Source organism: Rhinoderma darwinii, chromosome 3 (genome assembly GCF_050947455.1).
Source record: "Rhinoderma darwinii isolate aRhiDar2 chromosome 3, aRhiDar2.hap1, whole genome shotgun sequence".
Classification (NCBI taxonomy): Eukaryota; Metazoa; Chordata; class Amphibia; order Anura; family Rhinodermatidae; genus Rhinoderma; species Rhinoderma darwinii.
Window position 1 is genome coordinate 301,472,706 of NC_134689.1, and position 17,111 is coordinate 301,489,816.

General features: G+C 43.8%; 1 protein-coding gene across 3 annotated transcripts in view; it reads right to left on the reverse strand.

The window, feature by feature from the left end:
• The window catches only part of ZNF710 (zinc finger protein 710), a 109,567-nt gene that overhangs the window by 3,359 nt on the left and 89,097 nt on the right, over positions 1-17,111 (reverse strand). For 2 of the 3 annotated variants that reach the window (XM_075855265.1, XM_075855266.1), the window contains 2 exons: positions 5,125-6,609; positions 299-490 (listed from right to left, as the gene is read on the reverse strand). In XM_075855265.1, the coding sequence (XP_075711380.1) occupies positions 299-490; positions 5,125-6,591 (1,659 nt within the window). In that variant the 5' untranslated portion in view covers positions 6,592-6,609. The remainder of the gene's footprint in view (positions 1-298; positions 491-5,124; positions 6,610-17,111) is intronic. The other variant, XM_075855267.1, reaches the window with a different exon arrangement.

Sequence of the window (17,111 nt, forward strand, 5' to 3'; positions counted from 1 at the left end):
TTTAGTGCCACCATAATACCAGCTGATAGCACATTCTATATAATTTTGCTGGAAAAGAATGGCGACAAGCATACTGAAACCTGAACCTATGGAGTAGGCCTTTTCCCCACTACTGGAACATTCTACAGACGCAAACACTTTAAGACCTCTGCTCAATTCTGAAAAGGGAATCCTATATTAGTGTAATAAAATATGTAAAAACTGACTATGCAATTTCCCTGGTCACTAATACAGTAAACTGTGCCATTGTTGGACAGATCTTGGTTTAGAACGGGCCTCTACTCAGATTGGCTTGTACCTTGCATTTGAACGGCTTGACGGGGGAGTGCACTATCATATGGGTCTTCAGCGTTTGCTTCTGTACAAAGGTCTTAAAGCAGATATGGCACTGGAATGGGCGAACGCTGGCATGGATCAGCATGTGGCGCTTCATGTTGGCATGCAGAGTGAATTCCCGCCCACATACCTCACATTTAAACTCCTTCACTCCCTGGAACAAATAAAGAAGACAGATTAAGAGTTTGAGGGACATTCATCTGAGCTCATGATGAATAAATGATATTAGGAAATTCTGCCTCACACACCAATTTCTAACAATGTTAATGAATGGTGTGTTTCAGCACCAAGGACCAAATAAAGCAGCAGTAAGCAGCTTGCATTTGGACAGTGGTCAATGTCGCCCACCACCAGAATGTTTGCTGTGACCAAAGATAAGTGGGTCATCCCCTACTCACGGCCTACATAGTCGCTTAGACAGAAGCAAAACTTATGAACTCACTTCCATGTCGGTAGTTCTGTAACTTACAATCTCCAACAGAATTCTTCTGAAGCAACACAAATGTCAATAGTTTGCAGCTCCTAGAACCAGTAGGGTCCCAGACAGTGGCGGATTATAATATGGGCACCCAGGGTTTAAAGAGGCTCTGTCACCAGATTATAAATTCCCTATCTCCTACATAATGTGATCGGCGCTGTAATGTAGATAACCGCAGCAGTTTTTATTTTGAAAAACGATCATTTTTGAGCAAGTTATAAACAATTTTAGATTTATGCTAATTCGTTTCTTAATAGACAACTGGGCGTGTTTTTAGTTTTTACCGACTCTGCGTTGTAAAGAGAGTGTATGACGCTGACCAATCAGTGTCATACACTTCTCATTGTTCCAGCCCAGCTTTTTTCACTGCACAATCACACTATAAGAATGGGCTGGAACAATGAGAAGTGTATGACACTGATTGGTCACTGATTGGTCAGCGTCATACACTTCTCTTTACAACGCCCAGTTGGTAAAAAGTAACAACACGCCCAGTTGTCTAAGGCCTTATTCACACGAGCGTATTTCACGTCCGTGTTACGCACGTTATAACAACGGACCTATGCAATTCAATGGGGACATTCAGTGTTTTTCACGCAGCGTGTGTCCGCTGCGTGAAACTCACTGCATGTCCTATACTTGTGCGTTTTTTGCACATCACGCACCCATTGAATTCAGCAGTAACATTTGCTAAAGAAATTATGAGAAAAAGAAAAACACCTCCTTCAGTTTATTTTGCTGATGTAAAAAAACGCGTGACATCCGGATGACATAGGCGCGTAAAAAATGCAGACATGCACCGTACACTGATGTCACACGGAACTGCAATGCAGGAAAAACGCTGCATTTTTTACGTGTGCAAAACGGACACGTTCGTGTGAATAAGGCCTAAGGGCTCATTCAGACGAGCGTAAAACTCACCTGTGTGCTGTGCGTGAAAATCAATGTGGCTATTCACACATGCAGGAGTTTTCACGCAGCGCGTGTCCATTCCGTAAAACTCACTGCATGTCCTATATTGGTGCGTTTTTTAAGCATCTATCGCCAATTGAAGTCAATGGGTGCATGAAAATCACGCACAGCACACGGATGCACATCCATGTGCTGTGCGGGATTTACGCATCAATTCAATTGAAAATAATAAAAAAAATATATGTGCATTGCGAGTGTGTGAATAACGCATGCCCTTCGCAAAGCACACTGATGCATAACGGGCCAGATTCATGCGCGTTTTTCACGCGTGTAAATCTGATACGCTTGTGTGAATGTAGCCTAATACTGTCAGCAATGATTCAACACTGTCAATGGGGTGTATCCCTACATAGTCTGACAAAAGGGAATTGCAACACTTTCTTTATACAAGCAGAAGAAGAGAATACTGTATAACCAGTTACTGTATAAGGCCCCATGCACACGAACGTAAAAACGCCCGTAATCACGGGCCGTAATTACGTCCCGTAATTACAGGCCCATAGACTTCTATTGGCCACGGGTTCCTCCCCGTATGCTTACGGGAAGGTGCCCGTGCCGTTGAAAAATATAGAACATGTCCTTGGGGCTCCCGTAATTACGGGTGACTACGTGTGTGCACCCGTAATTACGGGAGCGTTGCTAGGCGATGTCAGTGTATAGTCACTGTCCAGGGTGCTGAAAGAGTTAAATGATCGGCAGTAACTCTTTCAGCACCAGGGACAGTGGCTACCGATCACAATATAGATAAAGCTGTAAAAAAAAAAAAAAAAGATGTTCATACTTACCCAGAACTCCCTTCTTCTTCCTCCAGTCCGGCCTCCTGGGATGACGTTACAGCCCATGTGACCGCTGCAGCCAATCACAGGCCAATCCACTGGCTGCAGCGGTCACATGGACTGCCGCGTCATCCAGGGAGGTCGGACTGGATGTCAAGAGAGGGATGCGTCACCAAGACAACGGCCGGGTAAGTATGAATTTCTTTTACTTTTATTACGGAAAGGGCTGTCCCTTCTCTCTATCCTGCACTGATAGAGAGAAGGGGCTGCCGATTACGGCAGTGTAATTTTGCAGCGAAAACGTGCCCGTAAATACGGGTGGAATACGGGTGGCACCGGACCCGTATTTACGGGCACGGGTCCGTAAATACTGGTGCAATACGGGTCGAATACGTGTGACCAAGGACCCGTATTTACGCAAGTATTTATGTCGGGACAAAAATATGTTCGTGTGCATGAGGCCTACTCTGCTAGAACAGAAAGGTGATGTTGTCTATAGACACAGCAGGACCGTGGTGGGGTAGGCAAGGGCCAAAGTTTAGGGAACAGCACAGGGCCCATGGTCTACATTATACTCCACTGGTCCTAGATCACAAATTCACAATGATACTTCTGACATGTCTCAGGAGATAAAGTGGTAATTGTACAAGTTCCTATATTTAAACAAAGTACCCACCACTTAGTCAGTAATAGAATGGTAGAAACTAACAAATTAGCGGATGGATCTACAGGAATAATAAGTGTAAACATTTTTCGTTTTTTAAACCTACACAGGCACTATATATCAGCTCTGAAAGTACAATTATAGCTTAAAGACTGTCACCAGTTTATTAATTTCCTATCTCCTAACTAGTCTAATAGGCGCTTTTCTGCTGGTGTTTTAAAAAAAAAAATCAAAAAAATCACACATAGTTATTATTTTAACATTTCTGAGCATTTTTCTAAATATGCTAATGTGGCTCTAATAGCCAAATAGGATGGGACTCTCTCTTCACTCTGGGCGGTGTAATGTTTTCTGTATGACGCTGTCCAATCAGCATACAGCTTCTCACCCTTCCCTGCCTAGGAACACAGCGTGAGCTTATAGTATACAGCTTCTATTCTTGACCGTGTATTCAAAATGTGGATATCTGGGGTCATATGAAAGATTAGAATCTCTTATTCTATATGCCACGAGTACCACTGCTCTAGGTGGTCCACAGCCGGAGATATGGCGGTTTGAAATTATCTCCCTCCCCTCCAGCCTCAGTCTCTCACACTGTGTGAAGCAGCTTCATGCTGATAGGACAGCGTCAGAGGCTGTAAGGTAGCTCCACCTCAGGATAATCGCTGCTGTTTCCTCCCACTTGTCTCATAAAGGCTCATTTACATATTTAGAAAAAAAGTTCATAACATTTAAAATACACGTTTTGGAACACAAATTTCACTAGCATTATCAGTGTGACAGCGCCTATAAGATTAGCTAGGACATAGGGCATTACTAAACTAGTGACACATCCTCTTTAAAGATTTCCTGCAGCCTACACTCTGTTTCCTGGACCCCTGTATAACTTGGGATAGGGAATTAAAGCACACCGCCACTGAAACCTGCAAAGTCATATTTCAATGCTATTCTCCCTTTTCCCCCCCAAGACATTGGGATCCTGGAATCAGATAGTGATTGTGTTTTTCCTCCACAGGACTCTAGGGGGAGCCAGAAAGCAAGAAAGAAGGATAACTGCACAACCAAAGGGGAAAAAAACCTGAAGGCATTTACAAGAGAAAATAAACATAACCGCTCTGTTGCCAGCCAATATACTTAACATACAAAGCAATTCTCTATAAACATGGGTTGAGGCAATTCTTAAATATTTTCAGAATATCATATGGGACATGCTGTGTGATAGGGAAAAGGGGACCAACGGCGCTGCTAAAGTCAATGTCGAGGCAAAAGTTGATGATAAATGTTTAATGAAAGAGGCTACGCGTTTCGACACCGTACCGGCGTCTTCATCAGGCCTGATGAAGACGCCGGTACGGTGTCGAAACGCGTAGCCTCTTTCATTAAACATTTATCATCAACTTTTGCCTCGACATTGACTTTAGCAGCGCCGTTGGTCCCCTTTTCCCTATTCTTTGATCCCTTCTGACAGCAAAACTCCTTTTGCTTGTGCACGGACCTGGCAGCAGCTTTTTGGCTTGTGAGATACGTAACGGTATCCACTTGCAAAGGTGAGCAAATTTCTTACATCAAATTGCTCCTTGTACTCCCTTGCTTTATTGCACTATGTGGCGCCGTGTCTCTTCTTTTTTTCTTCTCCCTTAGTATGCTGTGTGATAGGCTAGTGCATATATGTTTATTTCGGACTACATAGATGGGTGTTCCCCTTATCTCAAATTCAATGCACTAGGTTTAAAATATAAGCAGAACTTGAGCTTCAGGTATGGTGCTGTTGTTCTTAAAAAATATTGTTGTATTTACATGGGTAAAACTAGACACAGTAATATCTGATAAACACTGGTAAAATCACTAAAAATATATACATTGCAATGAATAGCATTGTGCGAGTAAGAATAAAATACCTTGTGTGTCAGTGAATGCTGTTTGAGATGATGGATTTGGCTGAATTCCATGCCACATTCTTTACAGACAAATGGTCGAACATTCTGGTGCTTTAGCATATGGTTTTGTAGCTGACTGCGATAGTGGAAGGACTTGTTGCACTCTATACACTGGTACATTGTGGGTCCTTGGTGTGAGGAGATATGACGTTTCAGCTGGGTTAATGTAGCAAAGTCCAGTCCACATTCAACACAGACATGACATCTGCCATTTTCATGTTTCACCTCATGGGCTTTGAGTTCACTAGGGTATGCAAAGCCCCGGCCACAAAAGCGGCAGCTGTAGGGTTTGATATCTGTGTGGAGTAACATGTGTCTCTTCAGATGACTGGTCTGTGTAAAGGCTTTGTTGCACACCTCACACTTGTGTGGTCTTGTCCCTTGATGTGTGAGAAGGTGAGTTTGTAAATGACTCGGCTGCTTGAAAAGTTTGTTGCAGTGTGGGCATGAATGGGGTTTGATACCGCTGTGCCCCAGGATGTGTGTGACTAAATTGTACTTTGAGGTATAGGATTTCTCACACATTCGGCACTGCCACCGTTTCTGGCGATCACCAGCTTCCACCAGGTAAGAATCATCAATCTGTACATTTATATCTAATCTATCCAACTGGGCCTTTTTGTTGCGTTCAATTGTTTCAATTGCATCCGTTTCTTGTTCATTAGTCTCCGGCCAAATAAAGGTTTGCACGTTTTCCTCTGTCTTGGGTGATCCAACTATTGGGGTTCTAGTCTCACTACCCGGCATTAAGCTAGGCCCAAAACTACACTGTCTTTGCATATTTTCCAAGCTAGAGTTCCCAGGGATCATTGGCATAGGTGGATGAGGATAGGAGTTTTGCAAGGGGTGCTGTAATATGCGCCTATAATCAGTGTCCACATCATGACGTGGTCTTTCTCGAAAGTGTCGAAGCCTCTTTGACTTCCTATGGAACGTACTGAGGTCAATCATTTTCATAGAACTGTTTTGTACGGTGTTTTCACTTGTCTGCTCCTGAGTATCTTGTGAAACCATCTCCTCACTTTCACCTTCTTCACTTTTGGCTCCTATTGTGACCTGGCAGATTTCCTCTGCATCCATTTCCTCTTCGGGTTTCTCACATTTAATTTTTGGAACCACTCTGACTGGAAGACGTTTCTTCCTTTTTGGATGTTTTCCCAAATCCAAGGTGTCATCTTCTAGTGGTTCAGCTGCAACCTTCCCCCCACTGTTCAGGTAGTTTTCACCTTCTGGTTGCTCTGCCTCAATAGGTCCATTATCTGAAAAGTCACTCCTGGAGGCAGGGAAGAATCCACTTGGGCTGATTGTGGCTCCAAAAAGCTCATTATCTGACACCAGGCCCAAAACAGCAGCCTGTGCTAGAGACAGAACCACCACAGCATCGGTCTGCGTGCCAAAGTCAGTGAACCGATCCATATTACATACCATCAGAATGGCAAGCCCTCCCTATGGAGAAAGAAAATAGTTTTTTTCATTATTTTGTTTAACGTATTGAAAATGATAATATTTCCCTTTAGTCCGTTTTATCATGTCAACAAGCCCCATTTTAAACCAGTCCTGTTTTATCATGTCAACCAATACCATTTTCACCTATATCTGTAAATTGGAAACATTGTATGGGACTGTATGCACAAAAGTTAGTCAATAATATTGGTATTTTCATCTTTACACATAGCGAGGCACTGTCTGTCTGTATGCATGCATGATATATTATTAAAGGGGTCTTACAATTAAATAATCCATTAAGAGCTGGAAATGGGACTGGGTGCAAATTTCTGATATCTACTCTGTACCAATTGTCACTTTGAAGACCACAGAAGGCTTTCAGGAGTGATCAGTGTAACATGCTGTAAAATAGTGTCTCTTATATTGCATATGGGTAGAGTTCTTTGGTATACAGAAGGACAACATTTCTTAGGTTGGGACAGGGTTAATATTATAAGATTGTACTCCGTCCCAATTTTCCATATTATAAAATATATTGTTATTGTTCATTTACGATTGCTTTTCCCATTTACAATGAATGGGCGATAATCATTAAAAGTGTTCTTTTACATTTGGATTTTAAGGAGGTGTTGTCTGCCTTCAACAACCTCCGTTCATATGCCCTGTAAAGGCATATAACTGTAATAGAGGGGGAGTTTTCTTGCTTTATATGCCCCTCTATTAGCCAGAGCGGCTACAAGGAGTGTCTCTCACTCTGGAGGACACATTACTTCTGTGCATTAGATGGACAGCCCATTGATTTCAATGGGCCAGTGTAATGCTTTATTTCGCCTATGGTGGCGCAGCAGAGGAATTGAACGCATACATTGGATTCCACAGATTACTGATTGCTGGGGGTCCCAGCAGTGGGAGACCCTGTGACCAGCTTATGATTAGGGGACCCTTCTAAAAGAGATTGTACAAACTGAAAATATTCACAGAAATCACGTTTTTAGTGGTATTCTGGCATTTTTACTATTTGTAAGTTTGCTCCTACTTTTTTTAAAGGATTTAATACTGGTACTGTTTTTTTTATGGATTATTGAAAACGTAAAAGAAAAAATAACAAATTCTGGAGGGTCTGATGCAACATAACTGTGGTAATAGGAATTCCTCCATCCTCTTCTTGGGTCTGGACATTTGATTTCATATATTAAAGAACTGCAGTAGAACACAGCTTTTTCTCTCTCCTAGAGAACATGACAGATGGGTGAACGCATATTCCTCTATACAGTAATTCTAGCACATATTCATTTTCAATGAGTCAGGACAGGAATATTAACAGCTGCTTTATTTGTAAGCAAACACTGCACAACCTATTGAAATTAAGAAGACTGGTGTAATGGAAAAGGGATCGGTAAGGAAAAGATACAGCGTTCCAGATATGATCCCTGGATAAATGTTAATTCCAAGGAGCTTTAGATGTCAGTGGGACATTGTGGAATGTGGGGTTGGCACTGGTACTAATGAGGTCCCCCATATAAGAAACACTTTGACACCAGTCGCTTAAAATGTAGATTTTCTTGTTAAAAGTCATTAAAACAGACATTTTGAATAAGGCTGCCAAAAACCAGCCTGATGGATGGATGGATGGATTTATCACTAAATGGTTGAGTAGTAAAAGCCAGGTAACCCCTCTTCATATGAGATTGTAATTATTCACCAGAGTCCTTCTAACTAGCTAATGAATCATTTTTGTTGTGCTGTTTGCTTACCCGGGGCCTGAATATGTTCAGGACATTGCTTAGAAACAGAGACACAGACATCTCAGTGACAACACCAGGTCCTGTGTAGAGATAGCCAACAGTGTCACTTACTATGCTAGAAATGGGCTGGTGGCTCTGGTCCACAGTACCTGGGTGTGGATTTCTGGGGCAGTAGAAATATCATAGTAAGGCCAAAAAAAAAACCATATGTCCATCCAGTTCAGCCTATTATTCTGCACTGTTGATCCAGAGGATGGGAAGAACCCTATGATGAAAAAGCCAATTCTGCTCATCCTAGTGAAACACTTCCCGACTCTAACATGGTAGTTAGATTAAATCCCTGGATCAACCACCTATTTACAGTAATCTAGTAAATATAACGTGTAATATTACTACACTCAAGAAAGGCATTCAGGGCCCTTTTTTTTTATATCTCCTAGTGAATTCACTATAAAAATTTAATCTGGCAGAGTTTCATAGTCTCACTGCTCTTACAGTAAAGATTCTCCTCCTTTGTTGGTGCAGAAATTTTCTTTTCTCTAACTATAACAAGGGGCATCCTCTATGTCTACAGTCCTGGGTATAAATAGATCATGAGATAGATCTCTGTATTGACCTTTGATATACGCTATATGGACAAAAGTATGCAGTCTGATCAGGTGGCTGTATGTTATAGAGCAGGAGGAGCTGGGCAGCTATGTTTGTATGCACTCATACAGAAAAAGACTGTCAATAACTTAGTAGGACCTCCCACTAGACTCCTAAATCCAAAATGAGCAAAGATTTAGATCAATAAATTATGTCATACTGAATCTCTTCCTACAAAACTATATATCAATCTGCTTAGCTTCTCCTGCGCTATAACAGGCTGCCACCAGATCAGACTGCATTTTCAATGTGACAGGTTCCCTTTAATCATTGAATTCAGGTATTTATTCAGTCCCATTGCCACAAAATGTATAAACTCAAGCTCCTAGCGATGCAGTCTGCCTTTACAAACATTTGTAAAATAATAGGTTGTTCTAAAGAGTTCACTTAAAGAGGCTCTGTCACCACATTATAAGTGCCCTATCTCCTACATAATCTGATCGGCGCAGTAATGTAGATAACAGCAGTGGTTTTTATTTTGAAAAACGATCATTTTTGAGCAAGATATGAGCTAGTTTAGATTTATGCTAATGAGTTTCTCAATGGACAACTGGGCGTGTTTTTACTTTTTACCAACTGGGTGTTGTACAGAGGAGTGTATGAGGCTGACCAATCAGTGACTAATCAGTGTCCTACACTTCTCATTGTTCCAGCCCAGCATGATCCACAGCCCAGTGTGATTGTGCAGTGAAAGAAGTAAACACGCCCAGTTGCTTAACCCCTTAATGACCGGGCCAAGGATTATTTTTTGTTTTTTCACGGTCGCATTCCAAGAGTCGTAACTTTTTTTTATTCCGTCGACATAGCCGTATAAGGGCTTGTTTTTTGCGGGACGAGTTGCATTTTGTAATTGCACCATTTTTAGATGCTTACAATATATTGATTAACTTTTATTAACTTTATTTTAGGAGAGAATTGAAAATAAGCAGCTATTCCAGCATTAATTTTCACGTTATAAATTTACGCCGTTTACTATGCAGCGGAAATAACATGTTAACTTTATTCTATGGGTCGGCACTATTATGGGGATACCAAATATGTATAGGTTTTATATGTTTTTCCTACGTTTGCACAATAAAAACCCTCTTAGAAAAAAATTACTTGTTTTTGCATCGCCGCATTCCAAGAGCCGTCATTTTTTTATTTTTCCGTCAATGTGGCCGTATGTGGGCTTGATTTTTGCGGGACAATGTGTAGTTTTCATTAGTACTATTTTGGAGTACATAGGACTTATAGATTAACTTTTATTTTATTTTTTATGGGGGGAATGGGAGAAAAGAGAGAATTTTGCCGTTGTTTTTTGCGTTTTTTTTGGACGCCGTTCATCCGGCGGTTTAATTAATGTGTTAATTTTATTGGTCAAGTTGTTACGATCGCGGGGATACCATATATGTGTATGTGTGATTTGTTTTGACACTTTTACTAAATAAAACCACTTTTTGGGCAAAAAAGTTTTATTTGATTTTGACTGTAATTATTATTTTTTTTTTCTACAAACTTTATTTAACTGATTGACATTTTTTTTTTTAAAGTCCCATCAGGGGACTTCACTATGCGATGTGCCGATCGCATATATAATGCTTTGGTATACTTAGTATACCAAAGCATTATTGCCTGTCAGTGTAAAACTGACAGGCAACCTGTTAGGTCATGCCTCCGGCATCGCCTAACAGGCAGATGCTGAAGGCAGACCTGGGGGTCTTTGTTAGACCCCCGGCTGTCATGGAAACCCGACGGCGACCCGCGATTTATTTGCGGGGGCGCCGATGGGTGACAGAGGGAGCTCCCTCCCTCTGTCAAACACATTAGATGCCGCTGTCACTATTGACAGCGGCATTTAATGGGTTAAACTGCCAGAATCGAAGCGCGCTTCGATTCCGGCAGTTGCAGCAGGAGCCAGGCTGTGTATAACAGCCGTGCTCCTGCTGCTGATCGCGTGGGTACAGTGACAGTACCCGCGCCATCACAGGACGGATATATCCGTCCTCCTGCGCGAACTAGCAGCTGCTGAGGACGGATATATCCGTCCTTCAGCGTTAAGGAGTTAAAACACAATACACGCCCAGTTGGAAATAAGAGAAAACACGCCCAGTTGTCCATTAGAAAGGCTCATTTGCATAAATATAAAATTGCTCATAACTTAGCCAAAAATGATCGTTTAAAAAAAAAAAAAAAAAGTTACGGTTATCTACATTGCAGCGCCGATCACATGCAATAGGAGATAGGGATTTGATCATCTGGTGACAGAGCCTCTTTAAATTGAGTGTGGTACTGTAATATGATGCCACCGATGCAACATGTCAATTGGACTGTGAGAGGTATTATTACAAAGTGGAAGCGTTTAGTAACTATAGCAACTCAGCCACGAAGTTGCAGACCACAAAAACTTAGAGCGGGGTTGCCAAGTGCTGAGGCGCATTGTAAGTCGCCAACACTCTGTTGACTCAATAACTGCAGAGTTCCAAGCCTCCTCTGGCATTAACATCCACATGAAAACTATGCGCCAGGAGCTTCATGGCATGGGTTTCCATGGCCGATCAGCTGCATGCAAACCTTACATCACTAAGCACAATGCCAAGCGTCGGATGGAGTGGTGGAAACGTATTCTGTGGGTTTTGTGAATGCCAGGAGAAAGTTACCTGCCTGACTGCATTGTGCTAACTGGAGAGTATGGTGAAGGAGTAATAATGCTATGTGGTTGTTTTTCAAGGGTTGGCCTGGGCCCCTTAGTTCCAGTGAAGGGAAATTTTAATGCTTTAGCATACCAAGACATTTTGAACAATTGTATGCTTCTGACTTTGTGGAAACAGTTTGGGGAAGGCCTTTTTCTGTTGTAGAATGACTGTGCCCCAGTGCACAAAGCAAGGTCCATAGAGGCAGGGTTGGGTGAGTTTGGTATAATAAAACTGGACTGGCCCACACAGAGCCCTGACCTCAACTCTATACATCTGTGTCTGAGCTCACAAATGTTTTTATGGGTAAATGGGCAAAAACTCCCAGACACACTCTAAAATGCTGTAGAAAGCCTTCCCAAAATAGTGGAAGCTGTTTCAGCTGCAAATGGAGACCAAATCTATATCAATGCCGATGGATTTAGAATGGGATGTCTTCTGTATGTGTAGTGCGTAGGTGCACTGCTCATACAAGGTCCTAACGCTGAGCAGCATCAGAGTCTTATATGCGGCGCAGTAGTTAAACGCCATCAGTGCTGACACGGCCCACTAAGGTACCTGTAGTGGAGAAGAGGAGCGTTGAGGTGATCATTCTTTTTTTTTCTATTTATTGTCCACACGGGGTCCAACCGAGTGAAATCTATGACAATGTGGGTGTAAAAAGGCCAACATTTTTAGGTGTGAATTGCGACTTTTGGGCCCATTTTCATAATTTCTATGTTAAAAAAAACTGGTGTAAAAAGGTTGATAAATTCCTCCCCATTGTCTCCCTGTTCCCTGTCTATGAAGCATGAAGTTCAGTATCACAGTTTACACATAAATCCTACATATGTATCCCCCACATGATCTGTCACAGTGGTTAGGAAAAACGAAGTGAGTAGTTAATGTTTAACCTTGTAAAGTGCTCCAATAAGAGATAGCGAGAGAGTAGACGGCTGATCCAGAGAATCAATAAAAGTTTAATCAGTTTACAGATCGGTCAAGCAACTTGAGTTAGGTGCAAAAACAGCAGATGTGTGCATGTAGCGTACCATACCTGTACAGCCACTGGTCCTATTAAAGAAGCAGATAGCCAGGAATATTCACTGGTAGAAAATGTTAAGAAGCAAGCATGTGCAACCGGAACCTATGACCAGCAGATGCTTATTCCACGGCCATTGTGCGATTAGTCACTAGGTGAGAAATATGGTGTTTTACCGATGGTTACATCTCTTATGATCCTCACTGGTATGAATTGCCGTAAAGACATTACTTCTTCATAGAAGCTGTACATTCCTGATATGGCCTTTTGTCTGAGGCTGCACATTAACAGTTATACAGTGTTCTATACAAAGCACAACCATATATACAAGCATCAGATGAATTATAGTCACATATGAAAGGATTTACCATTAATGTCTCACCTATGATCAATCATACCTCCCAACCGTCCCGGATCCGGCGGGACCGTCCCGGTTTCTCACCGCTGTCCCGTCGTCCCGAGCGGTCTTCAGAATGTCCCGCTGGGCGCTGCAGCTGTATCAAAACAGCTGATCGCTGCTGAAAGGGCGGCCTGCATGCCAGATGTCTGCAGCAGCGATCAAAAGAAGGCAGGAGTCTTGCGGCGGTATTCTCACTGGGATCGATGCCTGCACGGGAGTGGACCAGGTAAGGTGACTGAACTGGTCCACTCCCGGGCCGGCATCGACACCAGTAAGAACGCCGCCACAAGACTCTTGCCTTCTTCTGACGGTGAGTGAAAGCAGAGGGGGTTGTGTTGCGCTACCTACAGGGAGCGATCTACAGGGGGCTGTGTCTGGCGCTATGTACAGGGGGGCTGTGTGGAGCAATCTACAGGGGGGCTGGATCTGGATCTATCTACAGGGGGCTATGTGTGGAGCTATCTACAGGGGGTCTGTGTCTGGCGCTATGTACAGGCGGCTGTGTGGAGCAACCTACAGGTGGGCTGTGTGGAGCCATCTACAGGGGGGCTATGTCTGGCGCCATGTACAGGCGGCTGTGTGGATCAATCTACAGGGGGGCTGTGTGGAGCAATCTACAGGGGGGGGCTGTATCTGGCGCTATGTACATGGGGGCTGTGTGTGGCGCTATCTACAGGGGGCTGTGTTTGGAGCTATCTACAGGGGGCTGTATCTGGCGCTATGTACAGGGGGGCTGTGTGTGGTGCTATCTACAGGGTGGGCTGTGTGTGGAGCTATCTACAAGGGGGCTGTTTGTGGAGCTGTCTACAGGGGGGCTGTGTGTAGCGCTATCTACAGGGGGGCTGTGTCTGGCGCTATGTGCAGGGGGGCTGTGTGTGGAGCTATCTACAGGGGGGCTGTGTGTGATGCTATCTACAGGAGGGCTGTGTGTGATGCCATCTACAGGGGGGCTGTGTCTGGCGCTATGTGCAGGGGGGCTGTGTGTGGAGCTATCTACAGGGGGGCTGTGTGTGATGCTATCTACAGGAGGGCTGTGTGTGATGCTATCTACAGGGGGGCTGTGTGTGGAGCTATCTACAGGGGGGCTGTGTCTGGCGCTATGTACAGGGGGCTGTATCTGGAACCATCTACAGCGGGGCTGTATCTAGAGCAATCTACAGGGGGCTATGTGTGGAGCTACTACAGGGGGGCTGTGTCTGGCGCTATGTACAGGGGGGCTGTGTGTGGAGCCATCTACAGGGGGGGCTGTGTGTGGCACTATCTACAGGGGGGCTATGTGTGGCGCTATCTACAGGGGGTCTGTGTGTGGAGCTATCTACAGGGGGGCTGTGTGTGGAGCTATCTACAGGGGGGCTGTGTGTGGAGCTATCTACAGGGGGGCTGTTTCTGGCGCTATGTACAGGGGGGCTGTGTGGAACAATCTACAGGGGGGCTGTGTGTGGCGCTATGTACATGGGGGCTGTGTGTGGAGCTATCTACAGGGGGCTGTGTGTGGAGCTATCTACAGGGGGGCTGTGTGTGGAGCTATCTACAGGGGGGCTGTGTGTGGAGCTATCTACAGGGGGGCTGTGTGTGGAGCTATCTACAAGGGGGCTGTGTGTGGAGCTATCTACAGGGGGGCTGTGTGTGGAGCTACCTACAGGGGGGCTATGTGTGGAGCTATCCACAGGGGGGCTGTGTGTGGAGCTATCCACAGGGGGGCTGTGTGTGGAGCAATCCACAGGGGGGCTGTGTGTGGAGCTATCCACAGGGGGGCTGTGTGTGGAGCTATCTACAGGGGAGGCTGTGTGTGGAGCTATCTACAGGGGAGGCTGTGTGTGGAGCTATCTACAGGGGGCTGTGTGTGGCACTATGTACAGGAGAGCTGTGTGTGGAGCTATCTACAGGGGGCTGTGTGTGGAGCTATCTACAGGGGGGCTGTGTCTGGCGCTATGTACAGGAGGGCTGTGTGTGGAGCAATCTACAGGGGGGCTGTGTGTGGAGCTAACTATAGGGGGGCTATATCTAGAGCTATCTACAGGGGGGCTGTGTCTGGCGCTATGTACAGGGGGCTGTGTGTGGAGCAATCTACAGGGGGGCTGTGTGTGGAGAGATCTACAGGGGGGCTGTGTGTGGAGCGATCTACAGGAGGCTGTGTGTGGAGCTATCTACAGGGGGGCTGTGTCTGGCGCTATGTACAGGGGGGCTGTGTGTGGAGCAATCTACAGGGGGGCTCTCGTGGATGATTTTTCCATTGACCGGTAGCAGAGTTACACAACTGGAAAAAAAATCCCCATCATGTAAATCTGCTACCTGTCAATTGAAAAGTCATCAACCACAGGGTCTCCCTCTTGACTTTCATTGTTATCAGCCTTTTGGTTTGTCCTGCAGCTGCTGCCGCCGTGATGAGCAAGTGTTATACCCAGGATAGGAAAAGTAACACAAAGACGATATAACCGAATCCATGATATCTGTGATATCCAGACAGTCTAGAGATCCGCAGTGAGAATGTGCGCTTGTTATTTGCAGAAGGATCTGGCCGTGATTTGATGTGTTGATGCGGGATATTGAGCGTGGCTTAAAATGTCCCTCTTTTCCGAATTCAAAAGTTGGGAGGTATGGATCAATCTCCATTATTATATTAAGGAATTGGTTTAACTGGAATTGATACTGATATAATTTGTCATTCACATTTTCAGTCATTACCTTGATTATCCTGTATAACTGGTGAAAGGGGCACAAACTACAGTTTGATGTAAAGCAACTTGTTTGATGCCAGCTGACAAGGAAGTTGCATGGAACTCCTTCAGATTAATTGCTATATTATTATTAGCGATAGTGTCCTTTCGTTATTCATACATCCCACTATATATACCACTTTAATCCACTTTGGTTTTTTTCTACATACTAGTAGATGGACTCAAAGTAATCCTTTTTAACCCTCCAAACGTCCTGTGACGTACTATTACGTCACGGGCGGTGGACTGTTAACGCGAACTGACGTACTATTACGTCATCGCATTAACATGCACCTGTGTCTTCAGACACAGGTGTAGAGCAGTGATAGCTGCTGTCCTGGACAGCAGACTATCACTACTTAGCACTGAGGGACCCATCGCAGCACTCCCTCAGCGGCGATCATCGCGACAGGTCAGTCATTACTGACTGATCGTCGACATGTTGGAGGTGGTGATCAGGCTTCGGGAGCGAGTGAAGACACCTGATTGGCTGCTTCATGAACAGCAGCCAATCACTATACATCACAGAGGGAACAAATCGGACCGGTCCCTCGTCGGCAATTGCTATGATTGGTCTGTCGTGACTGACCAATCATAGAACACTGGTGGCCATGTTACATTACGATCCCACTCTGCACGCTCATTGCAGTTGCTGAGAGGGAGCAGAGTGGTTGTGTTCTAGAGAGCTGTGTGTTACAGATCTGTATTTATATAATACCACTAACCCCATCCTCCATTTACCCCCTGATCACCCCCCTTAGTGATCACTTTCCTTGTGCTGTCATTTTTGTTGCTGCAGTTGATCAGTAACAAAATCCTGACGTTTTTTTTTCTCCCACTTTCTTTTTGGCCATTTATAATATAGAGATTATTTTATATATATATATATATATATATATATATATATAAAATAACTTTTTTGTGTTCTGATCAGTGATTTCAAAAATATATATAGGAGTTTAGTTAGGTATATATATATAGAAGTTTAGTTAGGTAGGTTTTGCTAGTGACACATACTTCGTAGCTCATTGCCATCCCTAATCTATAATCTAGACGCCAAGTTTGTGGTTTTTTTGGAGAATTTCATCATATTCCAAATCTGTGGCTGATATAAATCAGCGATGGTGATGTTACTAATTCAGACCTTGCTGTTAATTTCTCTTTCTAAAAAAATTCTCTAGTACAAAACTCTACTAGTACTACTAAATAAAATATAACGTTTTTGCTGGTTACACGTTCTACATACTATACGCGTTGAAGCATAACACTCACACAACATACCTATCTGATAAAGAGCAT